The sequence below is a fragment of the Macaca thibetana genome, chromosome 5 (assembly GCF_024542745.1).
Source record: "Macaca thibetana thibetana isolate TM-01 chromosome 5, ASM2454274v1, whole genome shotgun sequence".
NCBI classification, from domain to species: Eukaryota; Metazoa; Chordata; class Mammalia; order Primates; family Cercopithecidae; genus Macaca; species Macaca thibetana.
In genome coordinates, this window is record NC_065582.1 from 7,094,043 (window position 1) to 7,121,807 (window position 27,765).

General features: G+C 45.9%; 1 protein-coding gene across 1 annotated transcript; it reads left to right on the top strand.

The window, feature by feature from the left end:
• Window positions 1-27,765, top strand: DCTD (dCMP deaminase). The gene is made up of 6 exons (XM_050792520.1): window positions 1-203; window positions 1,831-1,945; window positions 2,359-2,494; window positions 23,224-23,340; window positions 24,705-24,801; window positions 26,402-27,765. The coding sequence occupies exons 1-6, from the start codon at window positions 178-180 to the stop codon at window positions 26,478-26,480; spliced, it is 570 nt and encodes a 189-aa protein (XP_050648477.1). The 5' UTR covers window positions 1-177; the 3' UTR covers window positions 26,481-27,765.

The window sequence follows — 27,765 nt, forward strand, 5'->3', positions numbered from 1 at the left end:
CTCCGGGACCCTGGTCCCCGGCCGACAGCCGTTCTGCGAGCGCGCGGCGTCCGGGCCGCTGCCCTCTTCCGGCCCCGCGGCGGCCCCGCCTCCTCTCCCGACTTCCTTCCCTGAGCGCGGCGGCGGCGGCGGCGGCGGCGGGGACCAGCACCGGCCTGCGCGCGGAGCGGGCACCGGATGGTGGGCGGGGGGCAGCCGTGCGGGTACGCTGCCCGCGCGCCCCTAGCCACCGCCGCGTGGCACCGGCTGCCGGGCGGGGGCCTGGGCCGGGGCCGCGGACGCTGGGGGCGCCTCGGCCGCGCTCAGCCTTTAGATCGGAGAATGCGGGCGGGGTGGGAGCGCTCGGGGTCCCGGAAGTCACTCCAGAGTCGATTTCTCGGCGGGTGCGAGGGCGGCCCCCTCGGAGTGCCCCGGGGAGGTGGTGCTGGGCGTCTGTGGGAATGCCGGGTGTAGGCCCTGGATCAGAGCTGACGGGGTTGCGAGCGGCGTGGGGTGTGCCTGGGACGGTGACCGAATGTGTCTTCCTGAATCGTTGTCCTCAATCTCCAGTTCCCTCTGTTTCTACAGCTGGGCCTCAGTCCTCACAGGGCTCTAGTGGGCTTTCAGCCATGCCAGGGGAAGGTGCCCGGGGAATTAGCAGGACCCTTCCCTCTCCTCCCCCTCCCTCACCCCGCCATGTCTCCCCCTCCCTCCTATGTAGTAGGTACTTCTCTAGCACCCCACAGCGATGATGGATGCTGACCCTTACGCCAGGTGGGAAACCAGGCTGATCCAGCACCTGTCTTTTCCTGTTAGGGGGATTGCCAGGCTTCTCAGTGAGTGACCATGGTTCCCAGCACCGACTCTCTACTGCATCTAGTCGTAGGCACTGCCGCCCTGCACTGTAGCATGTGCCTAAGTAAAGTGTGGAGCCTGAAGCAGAAATTTTGGGAAATCCTCGCCTGCCTTTAGACCACATTCCTTGCCTTTCTTAAGATTTCTCCGTGTTGCCCACCCTGTTTTTGTGTTGTCTTCCTTCCTTGCCCTTGTTTCATTCCTTTTGAAAGCGACCACTCCCCTGAAGTTCTAGGACCCCCTTCCTGGGCTCTCCCTGTTGTAGACAGCCTGTGCTTGCCCCTTGTAAACTAAGTTCCAAAAACCTTGCTTTAGGAGTAGCACTTGACATTTTTCATAGTTTCTTCTCATGCAATTCATTACTCAGAGTTGATAACTTCTGTCCCATCTGGAGTAACAAAGGGAAAGGGAAGGGAAAAATTATCTGGTGAATATCAGAGTTGGGAAGGCTTCAGATGTTTTCTTTGAATCCATCTGGCGTGGATAATAACCCTGTGTGGTTTAGGATAAGTTACCTAAGTTCTCTGAGTCTCTGTAAGGTAGGATGGCATTGTCTACCTTAGCTAGGAGTAAGGCTCGACTGACATGATGTATATAAACTTTTAACAATGTCTGGAATCTATAGATGATCAATAAATATTTCTTATTTCCACCCTCTTCCTGTGCTGACTCCGTTTTGTAAGGGAGACAGGTAAAGGACAGAACAATGTGTAGGCTGGCATAAAAAATCCTATGAGAAAGCAGTAAACAGATAAAATATTTGGGAATGTGAAGCTATAGGTGCCAAATTCAAACTTCTGAAATAGGAAATTTCTTAAGTTTTTACTTAGACCAGAGACTGTTTAGGGCCCATGTGTTGTGATTTGTGATTGATAAATGTAGCTCAAGTTGCCCATGTTTAGACATCTAAAGGTTCAGTGTGGTTGGGTTGAACTGGAAAACAGATTTACTAAAATGCTTCCTCTCAACTTCTGCTTTGTCACGCTTTTCTTCTAGACCCAACATGAGTGAAGTTTCCTGCAAGAAACGGGATGACTATTTGGAATGGCCTGAGTATTTTATGGCTGTGGCCTTCTTATCAGCACAGAGAAGCAAAGATCCAAATTCCCAGGTAAATGAATTTCCCAGGAGAATGCTTAGATACTCCCAGGCAGAGAGATTCCTGCACATGAGCAGAAAGGGGAGATTCAGTGGACACTTGTCAACTTGAAAGTGCAGGGTCGGTCTGCCTTTTGTGCTGCATTTCTACAAGCTTACTTCTTCCTGTGAGACAGAAAATTGTCACATGCCTTTGTTAACTGCCCCTCATGCCCCTTCTGGGACCCGGGGTGCACTTTCCTTGGCTTATGGGAGCTGCCACACACACACAAAAAAAAAACAGGCAAGGAGATCGACAGCTCTCAGCACCTGTAGCAGCTGTGCATCTGTTTTGAGTTCTGCAGTCCCTCTGGTTTTATTCCCTGCTTCCCCAGCAGCAGACCAGCCAGTTGCAGGCACCAAGCCTTTGGGCATGTTTCCTTCTAGGTCGGTGCCTGCATTGTGAATTCAGAAAACAAGATTGTCGGGATCGGGTACAATGGGATGCCAAATGGGTGCAGTGACGACCTATTGCCTTGGAGTAGGACGGCAGAGAATAAGCTGGACACCAAATACCCATACGGTAGGGCATGTTTTATGTCCCATTCTGCTTAGTGACATAGCCTGGCGAGTGCCTAATTCAGAAAGTTGGTCAGAAGGCATCATCTCCCTTTCGTCATCAACAGCTGGAAAGAAAAATATCCTACTGAACTACCCCCGTTTCCTGGCTTTGTCTCTTAAGTTCCAAAGAGAGCCACGGAGAGAAGCATGGTAGTGGTCACACAGGCTGGCCCTGAGATCCGGGGCTCTGCTGCCTGTGCTGAGCCTGGCAGGCTTCACTGGCAGCCTGCTGCCGTGCACAACACCAGAGCATTGATAGTTGGCTTCTCTGCAGAGGGTCACAGCTCCTTGCAGAGATAGCCGAGGGATGTGCGTAGTGTCTCTGCAGGTTCTTTTTTTACTACTCAGAAGCAGGGTCAGCTAACCAGGGGCTGGCTCGGGGTTTGGTTTGATGAGAAGCAGGCTTCATTCAGCCCACGTGCCTGATGAGAACATCTGGCTCAAGCTCATTGCTGGGAAGCGGGAAGCAAGCTGTGAACTAGACATCAGGAGATGGAGGATCCAGTTGCTTCCTCCAGTTACAGGGGATGCTGCAATTTCACAGTAGGCTGTGATCAGACCAAAAGCCAGAAGTGAGGCTGGGCGCGATGGCTCACGCCTGTAATCCCAGCACTTTGGGAGGTTGAGACGGGCAGATCACCTGAGGTCAGGACTTCGAGACCAGCCTGGCCAACATGGTGAAACCCCATCTCTACTAATGTTGACATTCTAACATAGCTACATCTACTAAAAATACAAAATTAACTGGGCTTGGTAGCAGGTGCCTGTAATCCCTGCTACTCGGGAGGCTGACGTGGAGGTTGTAGTGAGCCAAGATTGCGCCACCGCACTCCAGCCTGGATGACAGAGCAAGACTCTATCTCAAAAAAAAAAAAAAAAAAGGAAAAGAAAAAGAAAAAGCTAGAAGTGTGGAACTGTAAACCTTTGGCTTGACTGTCTCTGGATTTTCACCTTGAAATTAGCGAAGGGTGCTTCTTAGAGTTTGTTGCCTGTCTGAGCCCCAGGGAAGACTCCTTCAGAGATGGCCTGGGAGGGTCCAGCCACAGCTTTACTTTTCCTTGTGTTCCTTGGAGAATATGCAACTAATGCTGGAAAAGAGGCAAATCATGCTGCGTATGCAGGTTGCTGATTTTTTGTAGGGTTAGGTCCTGTATTTTACGCCTGAAAATGAACAGGCTGGCACTGTTGGAAGTGAAAGTAGAGTAAGGCCATCCAAATGGGAAAGATTGTGCCTTCAGGCCGAGGCGTGATGTATGACCTTTCTTCTTTGTTGACTCTCCTGGTAGATTTTCCTCTGGGTTTTTCTCATGAAGAATTCCAAGTCTACATTTAGTCTAATTTATAAATTTTTGCTAATGTTCCTGAACCTCGATCATGTTAAATAAGCCCCATAAATTTCTTTCTAAATTGCCTAGGGGCAACTCCTCCATGTTTGAAAGAAAAAGGAAAGAGGTACCTGGAGGGAGAGGAGGAATTGAGGACTGCAAAGCAGTCTGGGTTTCCAGGGTGTGAAAAGTAGTTTAGGGATGAAGGGGACTGAATCGTCACATCCTTGATTTAACCTCACCCCTCCCTCGTAGGAGTGGGAAGAGAGGATCGGAGTTGGGGGAGGGTAAGACTGTCTTCTCAGCCCAGCTTCAGAGCTGGTGGTAGTGGATGACTAATTAGAAAAATGCACTGACTCAGAGAAACTTCTTGTCATCCTGATTTTGATTCTATAAGCTTTTGATGGTAAGAAAGAAGGGAAGTGATTAGTTGTTTTTAAGTCCATGCAAAGATAATTTTTCACAGTGTGGTTCAATGTCCCATATAAAAATGGTGAAAGTGGAGGGTCGATATGTTAAAGATCTGCATTGAAATGTGTGACGGCCACAGTCAATATTTCACCGAGTCTAGACAGTGAAATATTGGCCCTTGTGCTGGACTTCGATATGGAGGAATTCTGGGGGGATGGCAGTCTATCATACTCAAGCTGGTGCAAAAGATACCCGTGGTTGGACAGTGCAGAGGGGTCCTGAGTGGGCACTGAGCGGGCCTCCCAATGGGACCTGTGCCTTCTTCAGTCACTGAGAGCCCCCAGCAGATCTGTAAGCTGTGACCTGGAAGCCAAGGGCCGTGCAGTCCATTTGCAGCACCTGCCCCACACCCCAGACTTCCCAGCACTCCTGACTTCCGTGTAGCTGACTTTGTTGGTTATGAGACACTGCCTTTTGTCCAAATTGAGGAGAGTGCCTTTCAGAGCCCCTTTCTACAGGGAATTTTTTTAAAAACCTACATAAGTATTTGTCCAACTTCACTGATTGTTTTTTATTGAATAGCTGCTGAGCTTCTGGGCACTGGTTGTCTGTCTGCATTATTTTTTATTATCTGTATGATACCTCTAGGTTTTCAAAGCTCTTTGCCCTTACTTATCAATTATTCATTTATATGTAGCTATGGTAGAATGTCGACAATTTTCTTTCACGAGAGTAAGCTTGTAATTTGATGTACCATAAAAGTTGTAGAAGGCATTAAATGGGTTTTAAAAGGCATTTAGTATTACTACCGCCATAATACAGTAAAGATGGGCTTTAAGTCTAAATGACAATGACTGTGTATAAACTATACTTGTTGTCTTCTCAAGGATTTTCAGGCCACAGAGAAGTAAATGTTTGGTTTGCCTGGGATGTCACAGAAATGTTTGCTGATAACTGACTCAAATGCAAAGGCTTTTTTTTTTTTTTTGCTTTTAAGATTTTCAAGATTAATTTAAAAAACAAGGGGATCCTGCCTTGAGTTGGATAGCTCACCCCGTTCTTTCCTCATCTGCATTAATGGCGACTGAGCTGCTGTAGCAGGAAGGATAACTTCATGGGTGATGTGTTACTCCCTGTAAAGGAGCTTTAGAGATTATCTCGAGTTCTAGACAATGATTTTTAACTCTTTTGAATGTACCGGACCCTCTTTTAAATGCCAAAACACTTCCAGGACCCCTGCACAATGCTAAATTCTTAGTATCTTTTGAGTAAGAAACTCCACAATGGCAAAAACTACTTTGTATCATTAACATTTTATGTTAATCTGAACTTTATTAATTGGATAGCATTTATGTATGTTTGGGGAAAGTTTATGTATGTCCTGGACATGGGATTTATCCAGCTGTGGATATGCTTGGACCCCTTGCAATACCTCAGTAGTGTCTCTGGGTTCTGTGCCCACAGGATCTAAGCCTCCTCCTTTCTTGTAAGTAATTTCTATAATGTCACACATGGAGGGTGACATCTCCTAATTCCAAGGTCAGCGCTCTTCCTGCTACCTCCCTATGTCTCCTGTGGGGCACAGGAATTCAGCTGTACTGAAATGCCAATCATCGTCTCATTTTTTTTGCAGTTGATCAGACTGAGGCTCCCATAAAATAACTCCTCAGAGATCAGGAGCTCGGGGAGGGGTGGCCTGTGCCTGGCATCATGCAGAAAGCCAGCATGGCTCACTGGAACATTTCTTCAAAGGGGAGTGCAGTGGACTGAATGTGTCTCCCCATAAATTCACATGTTGAAACCCTAATTCCAATACGCTGATATTCGGAGGTGGGGCCTGGGGGACGTAATTAGGCCATGAGGGTGGAGCTCTCCTGAATGGGATTAGTGCCCTTCTAAAAGGGACCCCAGAGAGCTCAGTTACTCTCTTTCCATGTGCAAGGATAGGAGGAGAAGATGACTGTTTGCAACCCTGAAAGAGGACCTTGCCGGAACCTAACCATGCTGGTATCCTGACTTCCAGCCTCCAGAACCGTGAGAAATAAATGTCCATTATTTCTCAGCCACACAGTCTATGGGACTTTATTATAGCAGCCCAAGGGACTGTGACAGGGAATTGAGAATTGTGTAAATTTGAGTTTACCAAATAACATACAACTTAATACTGCTTTATTAATTCCGTAAGTCGGAAGTCGTTAGTCCTGATTGACACCTTGTGGGGAGGAGGGAAACACACACTACTTGTAACATAATAGGAAGATGGAGCTTTTCCTGGGCTGTGTCTCTGGAGAGGTATTTTTAAAGGGTGTTTTTGTTCTTCCAGCCTTGGGATCAAAACTTCATAAAACTATTTTATTATAATGTAGTATTAATGTGGAAAATGAAAATTCCTTCTGCTAAAGAAGCTTTTTATTCCATCCTTCTCCTGAAAAATCCAAAAGATAATATGATGTCAGTAACATTAAGTGGCAGGAAGAAGGCAATGTTATTATACTAAGAATCTTTTCAGATGAATGACAATTAAAAAACCAGGAAGCAGCAGATTTATCTAATTTACCAGATTAAAAAACTTGGGAAGATTTTTATTTTCTTGAGGGGATGGGTGTTGCTAAACCCGTGATGAAGTATTCATTTGACATTTTTCGTTCCTTTTTCTTTGTGGAATTCATTACAGTGAAGCACATTTAATCAAAATACCAATTTTATCAAATGGAGGTAAAATACTCTTGGTGATTCAGATATCACTCTTTCCTTGGGTTTTCATAACCAATTTTGATGATATAGTTTACAAATTAGAGAGTTGGAGAATTCACTTGTTCCTGTTAAACTAATGGGAATTTTTAGTAATGCTTGCCACACGTATCCAGCTGCCCAGCACTTGTGGCCTTGCTGATTTCTGCTGGCGAAGGACTCTGGGTTTTGGTGAGTGCCTCTGTGCTTGGCCTCCTACCCTGCCCAATGGACCAGGGAGCCAGGATTGCTTGGCCTGCTGCATCTCACTGCACCAGGGAGGGAACCACAGAGTCTCCATGTCCCCAAGAGTGGGGGGTGGCCTCAGTCTGAGCGCATTGGGCAGAAATGGAGATGTGGGGCTGTTACCCTAGTCAGTTCCTGTGTCTACAGGGATACCCTAAAAAGGATGTAATGCTGGGAAGGCAAATGCTGAAAAACCTGGAATTAATTAAGGCGAAAGAGTTCAGCAGAGCATCTTAAACACCTTTGCCGGTGTGGGGCAGTGCTTCTTTAAATTCTCTATTTAAATTTCATCTTTATTTTTCAGACTTAGCATATTGTTAAGCATGCATAGATGTCACTTTTGTGATTACTTAGCCATTTACTTTACCCCCTTGAACACTGACATTTTCCTGACTGCCATGCATGTGATATATTTCTTTGGCATCCAAAAGGTTAGTGTTGAGAAACTAATTTATCAAGAAGTTAGGAGGCTGATCCTTCTTAAGCTGTGACTTCCTCACAACTTGTAAGAGCTTCTTAGTAATTAAGATCAAATTTGTTAACTTTCAGTCCTGAAATTGAATGCCCCTCTGGTTTTGTCAGTCAGCCCGTGAATTTGATAACTCGCCGTTTCTTTTCCTGCAGAATTTAATTTCACTTACAGCTTCCTGCTGCTCCTCCCCTGCCTGGCCATCTAGTAGTTGTGGCCCGACAGCAGGTCTAATTAGGGACTTATACAAAACAACTGTTAAAATCAATGGAAAACCTTTGAACAATTGCATAGGAAAGAAATTAAGTAGATTATTTTTACGAATTAAGGGCAAACTCAGGTGTGACTGTGTGGGGTTTTAGATAAACAGAGGAACACACCGGTGTATGTATGAGACTTCTCCCACCCCCTAAAATCAACCAGCTCCATGTAAGCATGTTTTACTTTAAGATATAATTGTTTATGAACAGTTTTCAGAAAGGAATAAATAATGATATTTTAATATAATTTATTTTGATATTTATGTATTTTTATAGTTACAGAATTAATTATTTTTAAAGTGCTAGAGTTTACTATTTCATTGTGAATACCTACAAAAGACATATAGTAACAAAATAACTCCTCGTTCTGAAGAGCACATGTTAGGAAAAGCTGAAGTGTTTGGGGATTGGACCTACCCATGAAAATACACATCTCTGTCTCCTTTCTATAAAAAGTGATTTTTGAGTCCGTTCACCTTATACAAGTTTGAAATAAAACTTAATGTAAGGTAGTGGTTCCAAGGTTTCCAGAAGTAGGCTGAAGTTTATCTTTGTACTATAATCTCTCAAGATAAAAGGTTTGTTGAAAAATTAGTAGCCTTGATAAAATGTCAGGGGCACATGCAAACTAATTTAGAAAACAGCTGTATTAAGTATTTGAGCACATTAATGATCTGAATGCAAATGGATATTCCTTCTTTATTGCTGCTTTTTTTTTTTTTTTTTTTTTTTTGAGACAGAGTCTCGCCCTGTCACCCAGGCTGGAGTGCAGTGGCACGATCTTGGCTCACGGCAGCCTCCGCCTCCAGGTTTCAAACGATTCTTCTGCTTCAGCCTCCGAGTGCCTGTGATTACAGGCGCCGCCACCACACATGGCTAATTTTTGTAGTTTTAGTAGAGACGGGGTTTCACCATGTTGGCCAACCTGACCTCAGGTGATCTACCCGCCCCGGCCTCCCAAAGTGCTGGGATTCCAGGCTTGAGTCACTGCACCTGGCCACTTCTTTATTTAAGTTTGCTATGTCTTTGCTTAGAAGCACAGGGATCACTGTTCAGTATGGTTACCTGAGAATGATTACTTGCATAGTCTTGATTCTGGTGATCTGTTCTATATCAGTTGTGCTGATTTTGACTGATCTTCTCTGAAATTGGCCTAAATGACTAAAGCTTTATTGTATTTTGAGTTATTTTCATCCAGAATCTCCCTTCAGAAGCTTTGTTAATATTAGCTGTATTAAAGTAGAATATGAATATATTGTTTGCTCCCAGAAATACACAATAAAACCTAGTTCTTAGAGATTTTTGCAAATGTTTGTATTGCTTTTTACTTTTACTTTCTGAAGACTTTTTAAAATCTGGATAGGGATATGCATGTCTGTAATACACACATAAGTTGAGTAAAGCCCCATAGTGCTTAAAACAACAATTGGCACATTCACACAGAAGAATCCTGGAGCCGCCCTGAGGAGCCAAAGGGTTCCGGGTTTGCTATGTTTGTGCCCAGTGACTGTGGGTTGTTAGAGGCATCACCTGACATTTATTTCTCAATGTCTCTATGAAGTAAATTATCACTGAAGACCCTTCCAGTTCTCTTATTCCAAGGAAAAATGTAAGTATGATAGCTTCGATGGCATTAGATTAGTATCTTTTTCTCAGCTTACGGAGTTCTGAAAGTGTTCTTGGTCAAAGCAGAGCTGTAAAAAGCTGTTGGAGGCAATGCCACAGGAGAATGTGCATGTGTACTTATGGATAAATTAATAGAAACAGGCTCCTTTCCCTCCCCCCTCTAACGATTAGAGTCTGGTGCAGTTCTAAGATGAATGTAAACCATATGGAGATAGGATGCATGAATAGGAGGGGACAGTCAGACTGTAGGTTACTCCACAGACATGCAGATTAAAAGACATTGGATGAGAAGAGTTTGGATAACAGCAATAAAGAAAAAGATCCTAGCCAAGTATGGAGTACACCTGTAATCCCAGCACGTTGGGAAGCTGAGGCAGGTGGATTGTTTGAGCTCAAGACTTCAAGACAAGCCTGGGTAACATGGTGAAACCCCGTCTCTACAGAAAATACAAAAATTAGCCAGGTGTTGTGGTGTGCAGCTATAGCCCCAGCTACTCCAGGGAGGCTGAGGTGAGAGGATCGCTTGAGCCTGGGAGGCCAAGGCAGCAGTGAGCCAAGATTGCACCACTGAACTCCAGCCCAGGCGACAGAGTGAGAGACCCTGTCTCAGAAAAATTAAGAAAAAGATCCTATGTCTAAGTGAAAAAAAGTGTATGATTACATAGGACACACTTAAAACTCTTTGGAGACAAGAGGTTAAGACCAAATAGAAAGAAAGGACTTTAGAAATTCTTTAGAGAACAAGTCAGCATGACAATATTTATTCAAACGAGATACTTGTGTGGCATTGGGAAATCCCTGTGATAAATGCAGGATACTGGTGAAAGCAAGAGCGCTGCAATGCAAGGGAATGGACGCTCCCCTCTGCTGACACTGTCTGAAGGGTCAGTGCCAACCAATTAGTGGAGGTGTAAATTTTCTCTGTGCTTCTTTCAAATGATAGATGCCATAGTAAATTTAAAATATTGAATATGATAACTGAGCATGAATTTTTTAATTCTGCAATTAAAAGACTTTGTTCAAAATGCCATTAATTTTGAGTTTAGGTGAATAAAGGGAAGGAGAATTCTTCTGTCGTTTTTCCTTCTACATGTGAGTTATCACTTTTTAGGAATTAAAATAAGTACTAACAAGTCACCTATTCTCTTACCAGTTTCAGTTGTCTGCCAGTGATGGGGATGTTCTCTGGAGTCATCTTCCTTTCTTTTTAAAATTGTAACTCTGTTTTATAATGCATTGGAGTTTTTCCGACACCGTCACATGTAGTCGTTCGTTCACCGAGCAGACGCTTCTGGGGCATTTATTATGTGTTTCACATGCCAGGCACTCAGCAGAGGTCGACAGAATGCCACGGGAGGGACTCTGTTTCTGAGGAGTTTGCAGACTAATTGTGGAGGAGGTAGACATTAATGAAATAAACAGATATGATTGAATATTCCTTTCTGAGGTAGTCACTTTTGTTCTTTTTTAATGAGACAGGGACCAGACACTGAACCTGCCAGCCCTTGATCTTGGACTTCCCAGCCTCCAGAGCTGTGAGAAATACATTTCTGATGTTTAGAAGCTACACATTTATGATATTTGTTAGAGCAGCCCAAAGAAACTAGGACAGGTTTTGTGTATGAACTGGATTGTTCTGGGGCAAGAGTGGAAACAGGGACTCGCCAGCCGGGAGGTGACGCAGTGGACGATGCGAGGGCATTGGAGGGGGTGGGTGCTAGGGCGGGAGAGGCTTGGCTGGAGATAGGGTATATTTTAGGGGCAGCATCAGGAAGATGGCATGATAAAGGGTGGAAGAGGCAGACTGACTGCCCCCAAACAGTTCTGGCTGCAGCGGCTAGACAGGCATACTGAGGAGGAGAAGCAAGATTTTGGAATGATCAAGGAAGATTCAGACACCTGAAGGCTGAGGTGCCCATGAGAGCTCCCTGCAAAGGGTCGGGTGGTCAGGTGGGTGTATGAGGTGGGGATTAGTCCAGACTGGCTGTATCAGGTATGTCTGTGTCAGTGTCAGGTATGTCAGTGTCAGCGACCTGGGTGGCTGATCAAGGGAGCATGTGCAGAGGAAGGAGGAGTAGCTGTGGCTGAGCCCTGAGGGCTCCAGCGCTTAAGGTGGTTGGAGAAAGACGGGCCCATGAGAAGGAGCACACAGAGCAGTGTTTTAAGAAGGAAGGCCTCACTTTAGGAGGCTGAGGCAGGCGGATCATGAGGTCAAGAGATCGAGACCATCCTGGCCAACATGGTGAAACCCCGTCTTTACTAAAAATACAAAAATTAGCTGGGTGTGGTGGCGCGCGCCGGTAGTCCCAGCTAGTCAGGAGGCTGAGGCAGGAGAATTGCTTGAACCCAGGAGGCGGAGGTTGCAGTGAGCTGAGATCGCGCCATTGCACTCCAGCCTGGCAACAGAGTGAGACTTTGTCTTAAAAAAAAAAAAAAAAAAAGAGGGCCTGTCAGCTGTGTCAGAGGCTGCCAAGAGGCCTAAGATTAAAACCTATCCATGGGGTTCAGCAGTGTGGAGATCAGAGGTGATACTGCCAAGTACAGTTTCAGCCAAGTACAGTTTCAGAGGAGCAATAGGGTTGGAAGCCACGTTGGAGCCACTTGAAGGAGAACAGAGGGTGAGATGATGGGGACAGCTTTATTTAGATCGGGCTTTGGGATGTGTGGCCGAGAAGAGAGCAGAGCAGTGGGGTGGCAGCTGGAATGGAGATGAGGCCACGGAGAAGGATTGCATTGTTTGTAGGATGGGAAAATCTGGTTTTGGCTTTGGATTTTGCTTTTCTGCAGCAGACCTTTGTTTGCTGATGGGAATAGTCCAAGACAGAGAGAGTGAGATAGAGATATCTGGAACAGAGGCAAGGTGTTCAAGGCTGTGAGGATCGGTCTCTCAGACACCCTGGTTGGTAATAAGAGGAAGGACTGAGGGGGGCGGTGGGAGGACAGCAGACACAGGGTCCTGGAGGGAAGGCAGGGTGTGATCAGTTGCAGCATTCTGGTGAAGGAGGAAGGAAGCAACACCACCGGTTGAGAGAGCTGGGAGTTGGAGCTTGGACGCTGGGAGGAGAGAAGAGGTGATTGTGTGGGGTGGGAGAGGAATGTCCTGGGAATGTAAGGCAGTGTTAGGAGCTCACATCTTATTTGAGAATCCTGAGTTGGGCTGTTGCTCCCCGTTTTCTACCTGCCAACACAGGGTCAGTGCGCTGCCTGAGGCAGGCCAGGGAGAGCTGGAATTAATTAGAACATATCCCGACTCCTCTTCCAGTGCCCAGTGCTCAGGCCCGGTTCCCCTCTAAACACTATTAACACACAAAGGAGGCTTTTAAGCTCCATAATGCATATTTGCATCACAGTACTATCAACGCTGATTAGTGCTCTGTTTCTCTTGGTGCTATTCTCACGCATTTTAGGCATCATGCGTGCATTTCACATGAACAGTGGGAAGGGAGTTGGCATGGCCTAGCATGGATGCAGAACAGCTATTTCCACATCCTCCTCCTCCTGACCTGATTGTGTGCCCTTAGCACATAGGGAGGCAGCGTAATTAGAGTTCTGGGGGCTTTATTACCAATAATGGCCGTACCGCAGTCAGAAATCTCTTTAGCCCCGAGCACCACCATTGGGGCTAAGTGGCTCCCCTGGGTGCCGTGAGTTGTCACCTGCAGCTTTAGCAAGAGGCAGCGAGGAGGGGGGCAGGGATGGGGAGCAGAGTGGGAGAGAGGGAAAAAGAAGTGGGTATTCTCGCAGGCAGGCTGGGTTGGGCAGGCCAGGACAGCCTGGTCTCAGGCGGGCACAGGTGGGAGAGCGTGGGAAGCACTCACATGTAGCAAGTAGCTCGTCTGTGCCGTGCTCTTGCCAGACGTTAGTCTTTGTAAGCGTTCCTGGAGAGGGATTTGTCTTTCTATTTCTCAGGTCCGGAGGCTGAGGCTGAAGAAGATGCTTGACTGCTAGGTTGGGGGCAGTGTGTGAGGACATGGTAGGGAGGAAGCAGAGGAGACAGGCAGAACCAGGGGTCTCCAAGAGTGCATTGTCGCAGGAGCGGAGACGGAAGTTCTTGCCTCCGCGTTCAGGACCCTGGGCCCTGCGCGGGGAGATGGATGGCGTGGGTGTGGAGGCTTCCCTCAGCCTGCAGCATGGGGCTGCCTTTTAAGTGAGTGACCCACCACTTTCTCCCCAGACCTTGGTAGAATTCCTTTTCACTGTCATTTTCTTCCAGCAGAGACCTCCTCTCTGGACACAGGTGGAAACAGAGCAGACCCCACACATTTTCCAGGCATGCGGCAGGTTTCTTCACATCACCCCTGTTTCTCGTCTTTATTTTCACACACAGACTTACACTGTCATGCCTCTCGGGTGGAATCATGTGTCCCTCCGTGGCGGGAGGGCTTAGTTACTTTATCTTCTGAGTAGAAAGGCCACACTGTGCCTGGGGCTGGGCTGGGGGCAAGGGTGTCTCGATTCCAAGGACAGGTAGGCTGTGGGGTGCAGCGGGATTGGGGCGGCAGAAGCGCTGTCACTTGCTGTCTCTGATCAGGAAGACCCCGTTCCTGCCAGCCAGTCTCTTTCTCAGGAAACGGGTCCAGTTCTGAGTACTGGTGACAAAGGCCCAGTTTGCAGAGTTCTTGGGCGTTCACACAGCATTTTCCTACGGTGTCCCTCACTTGCTGTTCGTGTGACCCTGTGAGATGGGAAGGGGTGGCTATTGTTATTCCTCTTTATAGCTGAGAGAGGCTGGAACTTGAACAAGGTATTACCTTTGTGTAGGCACATCCTAGGATTTAAATCCCTTTGTTCTGAAAAGACATTTGTAATCCTAATACATTTTTCTACAGAAACATGTTACTTGAAGATTCAGTTCCCCTTGCACCTGCGAGCAGTGCCTGGAACCCCCGTTTCCCGGATTTTCTCAGCACGCCTTCAGCAGTCCTGCTGTGTTGCTTTAGCTTGCACTTGGGCCGCTGCTGATTTCCATGCTGGGGCATCTGCAGCCCAGCTGGTGTGAGCTCTGCAGGGACCAGACCCACCTCCATCCTGCAGCCTACACCCAGCCCTGTTAGCTCTCCACCCGGCATGGGTCAGTGTGCAGACAGAACTTACCAGAACATACCTGGGAAACAGCGAGAGTTTTAAACTGTTTTCTCTTCTTGCTCCAGCCCTGTTACTAAGGGCTGCTTCCCTGGGTAGGGGACAGGACTCTGTCTGAGCAGGCTTAGAGGGACACAGGCTTCGGAGCAGTCCAGCAGGCTGGAAGGAGGAAGACAGGGCCTGAGCCAGGAGAGGGGTGAGGAACAGAGAGGCTTCCCTTGTGTAACTATCTTAGAGAAGTGGTATCTGTTGATTTCTATATGGTGCTCCCTTCCCCAGTTCCACCTTTATTTCAAATCATTTGAAAACCCTGATAATGAGCCAGATTGCTACTTTACTAATAGGAACTTCATGCAGGAGAAATAAGATAGAGGGGTGACATTATTTGGGACCAAACTCTAGAAATCTTTGCTTTAGATTTTGTGGAAGCCATAATTGGGAACACTTTATAGGCTTTTGGGAGAGTGTATTTGGTGGGGGTGGGTGGGGGGCTTAATTGTCGCAGCTATTCTGTTGTTAAATTATTGACGTGAAGGATAGGTACTCCGGAGGCTGGCAGTGACATATGAGGCCCTGTCAGGATATCTTTCAATAATTAAGAAACAAGTAGTTGAAATTCCATTTTAATACCAGAAGCTGTGAAGCAGTTCCATAGATGGATCAGTTAGAGGAGCAAGTGTGTACCCTGTCCCTCAGCGGAAGTTTCCATCAGGCCTCTGTGGGCAGCGGGGACCGGGGCAGTGGTGCCTGTGCTCCCAGAGACAATGTGTCCAGGTTTAGCAACTCTGATAACTGTAGGTCCTCAGAAGTAAAAACACTTAGGCCCTAACTTCAGGAAGTAATGACAAAAAGCTTTGTCATCAGAATGGAAGTAGAAGATCCTGTAAATTACTATTGAGTTATTTTTTTTAATGCACAGGTCAACCTTGAACTTGGGTATGCCATTTCATGTCACTTGTTAATTGCAGGGTAGGAACCCAGTAGAAATAATAGAGGGTGATGCTTCCCACCTTTTCATTCCAGAAGGCCGTGAGCAGACGCTTCTTGGCTTGAGTCCTGACCCTTGTCTTGTCAGTGAACAGAACTGTCCGTGCTCTGAACGGCTCAGCTTGGGGTGGTGGCAGAAGGCATTGCAGGCCTGTTCTCAGTGGCAGCAGGCGCTCCATGCCTGGCCTTCTGACCCTGACCCTAGCAGGAGCCGCCACACCAGGCTGCCACCTGTTCAGGTCAGCCTTGGCAGAACAGCCCTCAGGTCTAAGGACATCGTTTTCTTTAAGGAAAATCCTGTGTCACTAAAAATGAGTTGTGAACTAGATCAGAATCTTCATTTTCCTGACTCCAAATTTTCTCCGGCCCCAGTAGTTTCTGTCACGTCTCCATAGCAGATGAAGATCAGTTGAGGGTAGAATAACACTATCACTGCTAAATTATTTGGGCAGCAATTAGAATTTGTTTAGCATTATTTAGGGTTTTTAAACAAACCTATCTGAGTAACCTTATAATACTACTGTCTAAAATAGATATTGTATTAGTCTTATATCAGATGAGGTTAAAGTCAAATCTATAAAACACTGAACCCTTAAATCTAACCAAGGATGGAATATATCCTGTTAATTTGTCAAACTTCTAGAGAACCGCCTACATGAGACAGTAAGGATTAATCAAGCCCTAGTAAGAGAGAATTTGAAAAATACAGTTTTCTAATTATACAGTCTCTTCGCCATGGTCCAAGGTTAATGCAGTTCTGAATTCTGACAGTTAGTAATAGAAAAGAAAAAAAAAAAAAAAACTAAAGCATATGAATTATCTTATAATTACCTGAAACAGAGAGTCTCTTCTGGCAATCAAAGACCTTCTAAGCATTAATCTGATATTTTCAACATTTGATTCTTTTCCTTTTAAACAAGGTTGGGAATAACTGGAGAGTTGTATGTCACTCTGTGCTTATCAAATATATATGTAGTGTTTGCAGATTTAATTTACTTATTGCTTAGGTGTAAATGTGTAATTCTAGGTTGAACATTTTATCTTTTTTTCTTTTCTTTTCTTTCTTTTTTTTTCTTTTCTTTTCTTTTTTTTTTTTTTTTTTTTTTTTTTACAATTTAGACTAACTTATGAATACTTCCTAGATACTGTATCTTTGAAATACTTGGTTCTTACTCCTACTACTAATATAAAAACTAACAATTACTTCGTGGTTAGTTTTTGCTCTTGGATATATTTGTAGCTCTTGCTGCAGTTCATCCAGGCAACACAACCAAAATGTTCACTCTAGGGAAAGGTAAATTTATTCCTTCGTTTATTGCTGTCAAATATCTGTGGTATGTTTATTGTACAGGTTGAGCATGCCAAATCCAAAAATCCAAAATCTGAAACTTTTTTTTATTTTTCTGAGACAGGGTCTTGCTCTGTTGCCTGGGCTGGAGTACAGTGGCGCAAACACAGCTCACTGCAGCCTTGACCTCCTGGGTTCAAGTGGTCCTCCTGCCTCAGCCTCCCAAGTAGCTGGGACTACAGGTGCATGCCACCATACCTGGCTAAGTTTTTTTATTTTTAGTAGAGATGAGCTGTCACTATGTTGCCTAAGCTGTTCTTGAACTCTTGAGCTCAAACGATCTCCCCGACTTGGCCTCCCAAAGTGCTGGGATTACAGGCATGAGCTACTGTACCTGGCCCAAAATCTGAAATCTTTTGCACACCAGCATGATACCCGAAGGAAATGCTCATGGAGCACTCTGGATTTCAAATGTTTGGATTTGGGGTGCTTACCTGATAAGTATAATGCAAATATTTTAAAATCTGAAATCTGAAACAATTCTGCTCCTAAGCATTTTGGATAAGAGGTAATTAACCCATAGAGGAAAGGTACATGGAAGCCCCCGACCACCCAAAAGAAAAGGCCTGGAGAGAAGATGGGCAATTATGGCTAGACTTCAGATTTCAGGGTTTTACAGGTGGATCTGGTGTCTGAGACTCTATGAACAGATGGATTCTTAGTCAGTGACTGGCCGGGCGTGATGGCTCACACCTGTAATCCCAGCACTTTTGGAGGCCGAGGCGGGTGGATTGCCTGAGGTCAGGAGTTCCAGACCAGCCTGGCCAACATAGCAAAACCCTGTCTCTACTAAAAATACAAGAATTAGCTGGGCATGGTGGCAGGTGCCTGTAATCCCAATTACTTAGGAGGCTGAGGCAGGAGAATCATTCGCTTGAAACTGGTAGGCGGAGATTGCAGTGAGCTGAGATCGTGTCATTGCACTGCAGCCTGGACAAGAAGAGCAAAACTCAAAATTCAAAAATAAAAAGTCAGTGACTATGGGAGAAAAATCAAAAACCAGTATTTTACCTTGGGAAGTGCCCACAAAGGCAGGAAAAATAAAAGGACCTACAGAAAAGTAAAGTTGAACACAAGTGTGTGGTAGTCCTGAGAGGTTTTAGAGTACAGAGGAGTCCAAAGAGAGCAGATGAATCCAAAGGTTCCAGCCCAGAAGAGATCTTGGGTTTTCATGATGACAAGACCCTCAAGTGGCCTGTGGAGCTGGCTCCCATGAGGTCATCAGACCCAGCTGCACACATTGCTTCCCAGGTCAGCTGGGCGCACTGCTTCCCAGGTCACCTGTGTGCATTGCTTCCCAGGTCAACTGGGCGCACTGCTTCCCAGGTCAACTGTGTGCATTGCTTCCCAGGTCAACTGGGCGCACTGCTTCCCAGGTCAACTGTGTGCATTGCTTCCCAGGTCAACTGGGCACATTGCTTCCCGAGTCCACGTCATGCTGGGAGTGGGAGATTGGCTGTGTGGAAAAATGTCTACACCACGGAAATTGGCAGATACGTGGTGACCCAGCAAACACAGTTGACACCTGAAATGTAATTTTTAGGAATAGTATTTAATGTTGTGTGAGGGATCCATTCTGATCTCTATCCTTCCCTTCTTACCTGTTTCATTAAAACAGAAGAAAAAGCTGGTGTCACTCACTGAGCTGATTTCATGACCTGCAGTTTGAAAAACATTGTTTAGAGAAAACCGGAGATTATGTATGCTTTACAGACTCAGAAGACTATTATTATTATTATTATTATTATTATTATTATTTGAGACGGAGTTTCACTGTGTCACCCAGGCTGGAGTGCAGTGGCGCGATCTCGGCTCACTGCAACCTCTGCCCCTCCGGGTTTAAGCAGTTCTCTGCCTCAGCCTCTGGAGTAGCTGGGATTATAGGTGCCCGCCACCACACCCAGCTAATTTTTTTGTATTTTTAGTAGAGATGGGGTTTCACCATCTTGGCCACCTGGTCTTGAACTCCTGACCTCGTGATCCACCCGCCTCAGCCTCCCAAAGTGCTGGGATTACAGGCGTGAGCCACCGCGCCCGGCCAGAAGACAGTTATTTGAAAAATAAATTGTAGTAACAGTTGTAGATAGGATGATTTCATCTTGAAAGGAGGAAAAGAAGAGTCCTACAAGGCTGACAAGATGACCTCTCTAGACTAAGGACTAAGGATACCTGCTTTCAGGAGAAGAAAAATGAGCAGAGAGAAGCGGGAGCCCTCAGAGATGGAGGGAGGGAGGGGCTGGGAGCACGGCCTTGTGTTTGCCTGGGGAGAGGAGGCCGTGTTTGATAGTGAAAGCTGGTTTTAGAGAAAGTCACCTGTTCTGGAGGATTGAGGAATGAAACTGGAAACCTTAGGAGAAAAGCACAAACATTGGTTGTACTTGGTATTTTTTAAATTGCTTTTATTTAGTTAGCTGGAAATGCACTTTCCCAGATCCACTGTCACTCCTGCAAATTACAAGAGTGCTCAGCCACCCTGTGGAAGGTCATCCAGCTTCCAAGCAGCAGATTGGACCTTGATCCCTCGTGCCGCCCCTTGCTGCAGAGCTCTTTGTCCACACTTGCCGGCAGAGGTGGGGAGTCCAGAGGGGAGGATGCTTGGCCTGTGGCGGTCTGGCCAGCCAGGGCAGGTGCGAGCTCGTCACAGGCCAGGCAGGCATCCAGTGCTCTTTGTGGCCTGAAGTGGATTTGGCAGGTGCCTGTTATTTGACCACTGTCGATGGCCAGTCGACACAAGTAAATGAGTTCCCAAACTTGACTCTGACCCACCTGCTTTAAACAAATTGGAGGAAGTCATCAAGTTCGTTTCCCCAGTTTCCTCTCTGAGGACAGTCTGGAGGCCGAGGCCTGGCTGAGTCCAGTCTCCTCAGGTGGAACAGGCCCAAAAGGAAGTGCAGGGCGGCCTGGGGGACAGCGAGGGTCAGAGTTTCAGGGCTGTGGAGATCCTGGAGCTGAGAGACGAGTGTCAGCCACAAAGGTGAAGCTGGATTTCAGGACCACAGCAGGCAGCAGCTGGGAGCTGCGAAGTTGGCGGGGCTGGGTTGCGGCCTCAGGTGCTCCTCTGGGCTGGGGCTTCCGGGCAAGCTGGTGATATCAGACGGGGCTGAGGGGGTCTGGGGAAGCGGGCAAGAACCAGCAAGAGAGACCAGGGTGGGGTTGATCTTACACCCTCCGCTGAACGCTTGAGTTTCCTGTTTGTCAGTGTCCAGTCTTGTGTATGTAGGATTTTGGATTGTTCCTTTTAGAGGCTCATGTGTGCCCGACACACTATTGTTCATATTGCCCAGTAGCTTTATATCTATATAAACATATAGATATGGGTGTTAAATATTTATCGAATGAATAAAGGAGGAAATGCAGATTCCAATTATTGATGGTGACATTAAAAGTCCTCTTAAATTCAAATATCAGAAATATGCTCTCCCATCTAATAAATAATTTTTGATGGTGCTGTTATTAATTTTCAGATATAATATATATGGTTTTAATATTTATTTTTAATATTAATCATATATATTATATACGTATTTTTAACAAGAAGCTTTACATTCTTCATCTTGTGATTTTTCGGTTAAAAGAAAGGAAGTCTGCTTATAATCTTGTGCATTATTTCTATGAATCGCCCTCTATACACTGGATGTCAGATGCTGCCCAAGAGAATCTGTTTCATATGGTAATTTTCACTACTGAATCCAGACCTGTACTGTTACATTTTGCCCCAAACTGCCTGGGATGAAGTAGAGGAAGCTCGTTGCAGTCGGCGTGACGGTTCTTAAAGGATGCTCTCACAGTGTTTCATAACAGATGCAGAGGCTCTGTAGTTCTGAATATTAATACCAGCGCCATCAAAATTATTTATTAGATAGGAGGGCATATTTCTGATATTTGAATTTAAGAGGACTTTGAGTACTTCCCAACGTCACCATCAATAATTGGAATCTGCATTTCCTCCTTTATTCATTCGATAAATATTTAACACTCATTATGTTCATGGCATCACATTAGACTCTGGGGGAGTTACAAAGAACCTAGGGTGGGCTCTGCCCTCAAGGGGAAAATAAAAGAAACAATTACATGTAATCGTTTTTAACACCAAGCAGCGTGAAACCCAGTTCTGGAGTATCCTGGTCACAAGGGGAGAAGGGGTCACGGGAGCCCCTCCAAGGCCAGCGCCCATGTGGCCACGCCTTGCACCTTCCCAAGCATGGGCCCTCGCACCCTTCTCTTGTCTTTCCTTGTCCTCCCATGCCGTCAGGGTTTATGAGACCTGCGAGTCTCGGGGCATGGCTCTGGTCACTCTGGCCAGCGAGGATTATTCTCTGATGGGCTGTGGTCAATGAAGCACAGCTTATCTGCCTCTTTCGATTTTCCTGCAATACCAGCAGAGACTGCTCAGTTTTAGGCAGGACTGAGACCTCCTAAAACATGGAATTTGTAGACAAAAATGAATACTTCCTAACATTTCCTGAGAGAGCTTTTGGTCAGCCTTACGCCTGCAACATTGCGTTGCTGCTGGGGGACCCAGGCACACAGAGGTGGCTGCAGCTGCACGCGAACACGGGGGGCTGGCTGGGGAGGGTGGCCAGGCCTTCATCTCTCTGACCCGGAGTAGGTGCTCAGTAAATGATCAGCGATGAGGCAAGTGAGTCAGGACTGAAATGTATGAGCACCATAAATTTAGGCCACTGTTCATTCAAAGCCTCAAAACTCGTGGAAGAAAGTGTTACGTGTGGAAGGTTGGCGGGCTGCAGAGGGTAGGGGAGACCTTGAAGATCCCCATATTTATATTCTAGGTGGTTTGTGTGATGTGGGCCATGGCCAGGTGTCATTCATTAACTCATTTGACACATACTTGTTTTAGCACTTGTGTGCGTAGCATGTGTTGGGATGCCAGGGGAGCCAGAAGGCAGTGCTTCCTTCCGGAACTTGTCTGTGCGTTGGAATCACCCGGGGAATCGCTTACAAATTCAAGCCCAGGCCACAGCGCAGGCCATGACACTCTGCAGGCATGGGGCACAGATCTCTGTATTTTGGAAGTGCCTAAGGGCGTTCTGGTATCAGAGGGGTTTGCAAGTCACTGCCATTAGGAGTTTATCATAGAGTTTTAGATAACACCCAGGAAAATTCAGTCACGATACAAGACGGCCATCCAGAAACCGCCTGGGCAGGATGAGAGAGTCAAACCCAGGTCTGTGCTGTGGGCACCACTCATTCCCACTTAAGGAGGACGTCCCCTGTGGATTAGGGAGTGGGAACATCTAGGCAAACTGGACCTGGGGTGTGCGTTAGCTTTGCCAGGTTCAAGAGAGGGAGGAAGGGGATCCTCTTGACTCTGAACTCAGGCAGGTCCGGATGTGACCTGGGATCACAGGTGGAATGGACTGGTCTGTCAAGAACTCAACTAGTCATTGCCATTGCAGTGGATGAATGTTTTTCTTATAAAAAACTGGGCTGGGCATGGTGGTCCACACCGGTAATCCCACAGCTTTGGGAGGCCAAGATGGGAAGATCACTTAAGGCCAGGATTTCAAGACCAGCCTGGGCAACACAGTGAGACTCCATTTCTACAAAAGATACAAAAAGTTAGCTGGGCTTGGTGGCATGTCTGTAGTCCCAGCTACTTGGGAGGCTGAGTTGGGAGGATCACTTGAGCCCAGGAGTTCGAGGCTGCAGTGAGCTATGATCATGCCACTGCACTCTGGGCGACAGGACGAGACCCTGTCTGGCTGCTGGCGTTTCTCCTTGTGCGTATGTGGGCTGAGCACGATGTGGTGAAGCAGATCTCTCAGGATGGACACGCTCAGCTTCGTCACTTGTTGATTCTCTTGCTCTTAAAATCCCCTAGCCCTCTTAACGGCCACAGTGAACCTCCCCGTGTGAGCAAGTCAGCACGCCCATGAGCCAGCTCAGGTGGGCACTTTCATGCCCCAGGGTCTGGTGGAGCCGTGAAGTGGAGCTGCGCTTAGGGTGGGGAAGGCGCGTGACCTTGCGGTCCTGGCCACTCTAGGTGCCTTCAGGCCTCACTGCTCATCAACAGCCAGGCCACGTGGGCCTCATTTGGTATTCTTAGTACTTGCCATTTCTAATCAATTGTTTTACTTGAGTCTGTTATATGTTATTTCAGAGCGGGGAATGGAATGTGTTAACACTTAGTAAATTCTTCATCAGCTGCAACCAAAGTTTTTCTTTCTTTCCCTTTCAAACCCACAGTGTGCCATGCCGAGCTGAATGCCATCATGAACAAAAATTCGACCGATGTGAAAGGCTGTAGTATGTATGTCGCCTTGTTCCCTTGTAATGAATGTGCTAAGCTCATCATCCAGGCAGGTAGGAAGTGAGTCTTTTCATTTGTCACATCTGCATTGCTGCCTGCTCACCAGTAGCTCACTGCTGATGTGTTTGATCTTAAATTGCCATTGTTTCTATCTAAATTAATTGCACTATCAACTTTGCAAGATATTTCCCGTGTTTTGTTTTTGAATGGTGCCAGGTATTCTAAGACTAATTGCATCCTCTGTGATTCTTAGCATGTTTTTAATTTAGTTTGCAACTTCTTAAACTGCAAGCTGCCAAAAAACAACACAGGCATTGCATATAATTACTGTCAATTTACTGTTCTCTGACATATTGTGCGTAGATTGGGGGGAGGGAGAGAAATGAACTTCTGTCAGAAACAAGGTCAGCTGGGAGTCTGTATGAAGTTTTAATTTGTATTTAATACATGGTAGATATTTGAGGATCTCAACATACCTTGGCATATAAATGTCGTAAGACCCAAATGGCACTACTTTCAGGTTTTCTTATGTTACAGTTTCCATAAATCTACACCGTTGTATTCTGAATATTTCACTTTTTTCAAACTGTCACATCTGAGATTCAGCTACACTTTGTCTCCATAAATCTCTCGGCTGGAGATTTAAAGACTGATCATGTTTAGCGAGATGTGTGGTTTAAAGGGGCTGTTTATCACCAGCCCCGTGGATCTCAGAGCAGAAGCGGTCTGCTGGTCCTGAGGAGTCGCGTGGGCTCCCTCGCTCTCGCTGTCGCTGTCGCCGTTCCAGGGAAGCTCTCCTCGCGGTGCTCAGGTGGCGGCAGCGGGCCTGTGGGCCGGGCAGTGTGGGCCCCACGCCGCAGCCTCCTCTCCCTTCAGAGGCTGGTGGAGCAGCGGCCTTCAGCGCAGGGCCCTTGGGATTTCTGGCTCCCAAGTTAGCGCTGCCTGCTGAGATCAGGACAAGAAAACAGATCTGCCCTCTGTAGAGCTGGTTCGAAGTGGTCTGCAAAGCCATGCTGGGAAGCACCGTGGTGCCCACCTCTGAATGTGCCAGCAGCCCCCACTCCCTCCATTAGTCCTCCCACTAGTAAGAGAAGCTACCTCGTGAATAAAGATGATTTGATTACCTGTAGTAATGGAAATTGGTTAATCGGATCAAGGCTTGACTACTTGACATGTTTTCCCTTTGCATTTGTTTTAAAAAAAAATCCATGAAGACTGGAGGGAAGATTAGATATAATCCTCCCTCTGCTGTGTTAGAAAGAGGGAGATATGTGTTTCGGTGACTGGACACTGTCTGCAAGCATACTCAGAAAAGGTCATTAATCACAGACACTAAAAGCGCTCCAGCCGCTTCCGCCCGTCTTTTGCAGCATGTGTATGTGCGTTTACTAAGGGAGCTCCCATTGTTACCTTACAGGTATAAAAGAAGTTATTTTCATGTCTGATAAATACCATGATAGTGACGAGGCAACAGCTGCGAGGCTCTTGTTTGATATGGCTGGGGTGACATTCCGGTAAGCAGGGAGAACGCAGGGCAGGGGGTGGTGAAGGCTGATGAAGAGCCATATTTGACCTTGTCTCCTCCTTGTGATGCCTGACTTCCACACTTGGAGGTGTCTTTAGAAATGCAAGGGCATAAGAATTTAAAGACTCTTATAGGGGTAGATATTTAAGAGCAGTGACAGGAAAATCTGAAGACTGTTTAATGATTGTACTTTAATTTCAGGAACTTTCCAGGAGTTAGACTAATTATTCAAGTGAGAAGTGTAAACATTCACAAGTTTTTTAATGGGAACGCCAAACCTTGGTAAATTTTGCAAATGTAACAACTTTGGCATAGAAAATTTAGGATGGAAGTAGCCTGCCAGATTGAAAGATTGGGGATTCTTTTTTTTCTTTTTTTTTTTTTTTTTTGAGACCGAGTCTCTGCCACCAGGCTAGAGTGCGGCGGTGTGATCCTGGCTCACTGCAACATCCACTTCCCAGATTCAAGCAATTCTCCTGCCTCAGCCTCCTCTGCCACACCCAGCTAATTTTTTTGTATTTTCAGTAGAGACAGGGTTTTACCATGTTGGCCAGGATGGTCTTGATCTGTTGATCTCATGAGCTACCCACCTTGGCCTCCCAAAGTGCTGGGATTACAAGTGTGAGCCACCTGGAAATTCTTTTTACAGCAACATTTTGCATTGAGATTTGAAGTCTTACGGTTTTTATGATTGTGTTTGCTAAGAAAAGGTTGTGAGGTATATTTTACTTGCAAGTAAGCTCAGCCACCTTTAATTCATGGCAGAAAATTCGGTTGGGACTCTATAGCTTTCCAGCACTTCATGGTATTGGCGTTCAGCAGCGGTGGGACCGTTGTCATAGGTGACGTGCCTGGCCCCCTGTGCTGGTCATTAGGAATATGGCTCAGCGTATCTCATGAACTCAACTGTGGTTCTTTCTGAGACTTTAAATTCAAATTATTTACTTACTTTCTTGTTCAGTGATTCTTAAAAGAATTTGTTTTTTCCCCAAATATTTTCTTTTTAATTGTTGTAGAAGTAATGAGGAATGAGTGAAAAGTTAATGAGCAAAAAAAAAAAAGAAAAAGAAAAAGTTGGTTTATTTTATGTTTGCATTATTAGAACGTAATTTGAAAAATTACTCCTCACTAAAGGTAGTCATTTTTTGCTATGTATAAGTGGCAAAAGAAAATTTACTATTTTTTTTTTTTTTTTTTTTTTTGCATTAGAGCAACTCCAACTTGGCTTCCAAAATTTTCTAGAAAAGAAGATAAATCTGATGGGAAAACTAGTAATCAGATACCATGTTGTGCAGCTAACTTGTTAGAAATCCTTTGACTCCCCACTAATTCATGAACTCAGATAGCTGGAAACCATACAAACCACACTACCCCACGCATCTTTTTTTGTCTTAGTCTTTTCTGGTCCGTGTTTCTCTCTCTAGGCTGCACTATAATTGGCTCCTATAGAGATAAAGTAGCAAGTGAATCCCAGGACATTTTTTTCTCTGCACAGAAAATACGAGTTAAGCCAAAGTAAACAAATTGCAGTAACTACTCACCAGATAATAACTGTATTTTGTTTTAGTTTTTGTTTTTTTTATTTTTAGGAAATTCACACCGAAGTGCAGCAAGATTGTCATTGACTTTGATTCAATTAACAGCAGACCGAGTCAAAAGCTTCAGTGAGTTACATCTCATTAAATCGCCAGGAGATTGGGATTATCCTCTTCTAAGAAGCTGCTAATGCCTTTCATCTTGAAGTTACACATAACTTTTTACTAGCCAGTACGGCAAAAGTAGACATCTAAAGAATATAAAGCCTCAAATATTCCTTACTGTCTCTCCTGTCACATGGAATCTACATCTGTTTGAACTATTGATTTAGGGTTTAAAATAGGGGAGCCTGTGGTGGCCTGGTGCACAGGGCTAGAACAAGGGCGCTTCCCCTTCCTGTGTCCCGGCTGGCTGGGATGCTTGTGGCTCTTCAGAGGAGCATCAGCTGTCTGTCATCCGCTGCAATCCGGCAGCCTCTCTTCACTGCTACATGTGCTGGAAGGACAAATAAATAATTGTTGTTGTGTTCTTAGCGGGGACGAGCAGACACACTGATCTGAACATCTGGCCCAAGTGAAGCATGGCATATAGTGCCCTTGGAAGAAAATGAGGCCTCAAATGACAGTAGCATTGAAGTCTTTGCTGCGGAGTTGAGGGAAACCCCCAGCCACCCTCCTGGAATCTGAGATAGGGCGGCACATCTGTCCTGACAGACAAGGGAGCGTAACTGAACCAGGAAGACTGCCTCCGTCCCTGCTCTCCCGCTGCACCCAAGGTGGTGGCATGTTATCCCTCTGGGGGTGGGGCCCCCTGCCGTTTTGGCTCAGTTTGGGTTTGTTGGTCACATGGAGCTCTTCCATTTCATTTAGCTGAATAATGAGTTGTTCCTAGAGGAGACAGCCTATCTCTCCTTGTTACCCCCAAAGCCCATGCTGGGGTGGTGGCAGCTGGGGCTGTGGATGGGAGGGGTCCCGGGTGTGGACGTGTTGCCCCCTCCTCCGCATGCCAGCGTGGTTCATTGACAAGCCCCTCTGCAACTGGAGAGAACATTAATTCCTGTCCCGGAAGTGGATTGTGAGAAATGCCGCCCACGTGGAGACAGTTTATTGCAGCACTATTGGTGTTCAGAGCTCCTCTGTGCCCTGGCTCCATGCCTTCATCTACACAAACATCACCTTCCTAACCACCGCGGGGCAGGGAGCATGTGGCTGTGCCCCTTTAATCTCATTTAATTTTTATTAAACATGCTCATTACCTGTGTTGAGAAAAGGCTTTCTTTATCCTAAAGATTATTACCTTTTTAAAGTGCTCTTATATTTTCATGAGTTTTTATTTTGTCTCTGAGATTTTGTATTCCACATTCTAGGGTATTCTGTAATTTGGCTCCTTACCAATATTAAAATCTTATTAAAATCTA

Coding starts and splice junctions, on each gene's coding strand:
- DCTD (XM_050792520.1), top strand. CDS start 178: ATGGTGGGCGGGGGGCAGCCGTGCGG. Junction 204..1,830: donor GGCGGGGGGCAGCCGTGCGG/GTACGCTGCCCG, acceptor CTTTTCTTCTAG/ACCCAACATGAGTGAAGTTT. Junction 1,946..2,358: donor GCAAAGATCCAAATTCCCAG/GTAAATGAATTT, acceptor GTTTCCTTCTAG/GTCGGTGCCTGCATTGTGAA.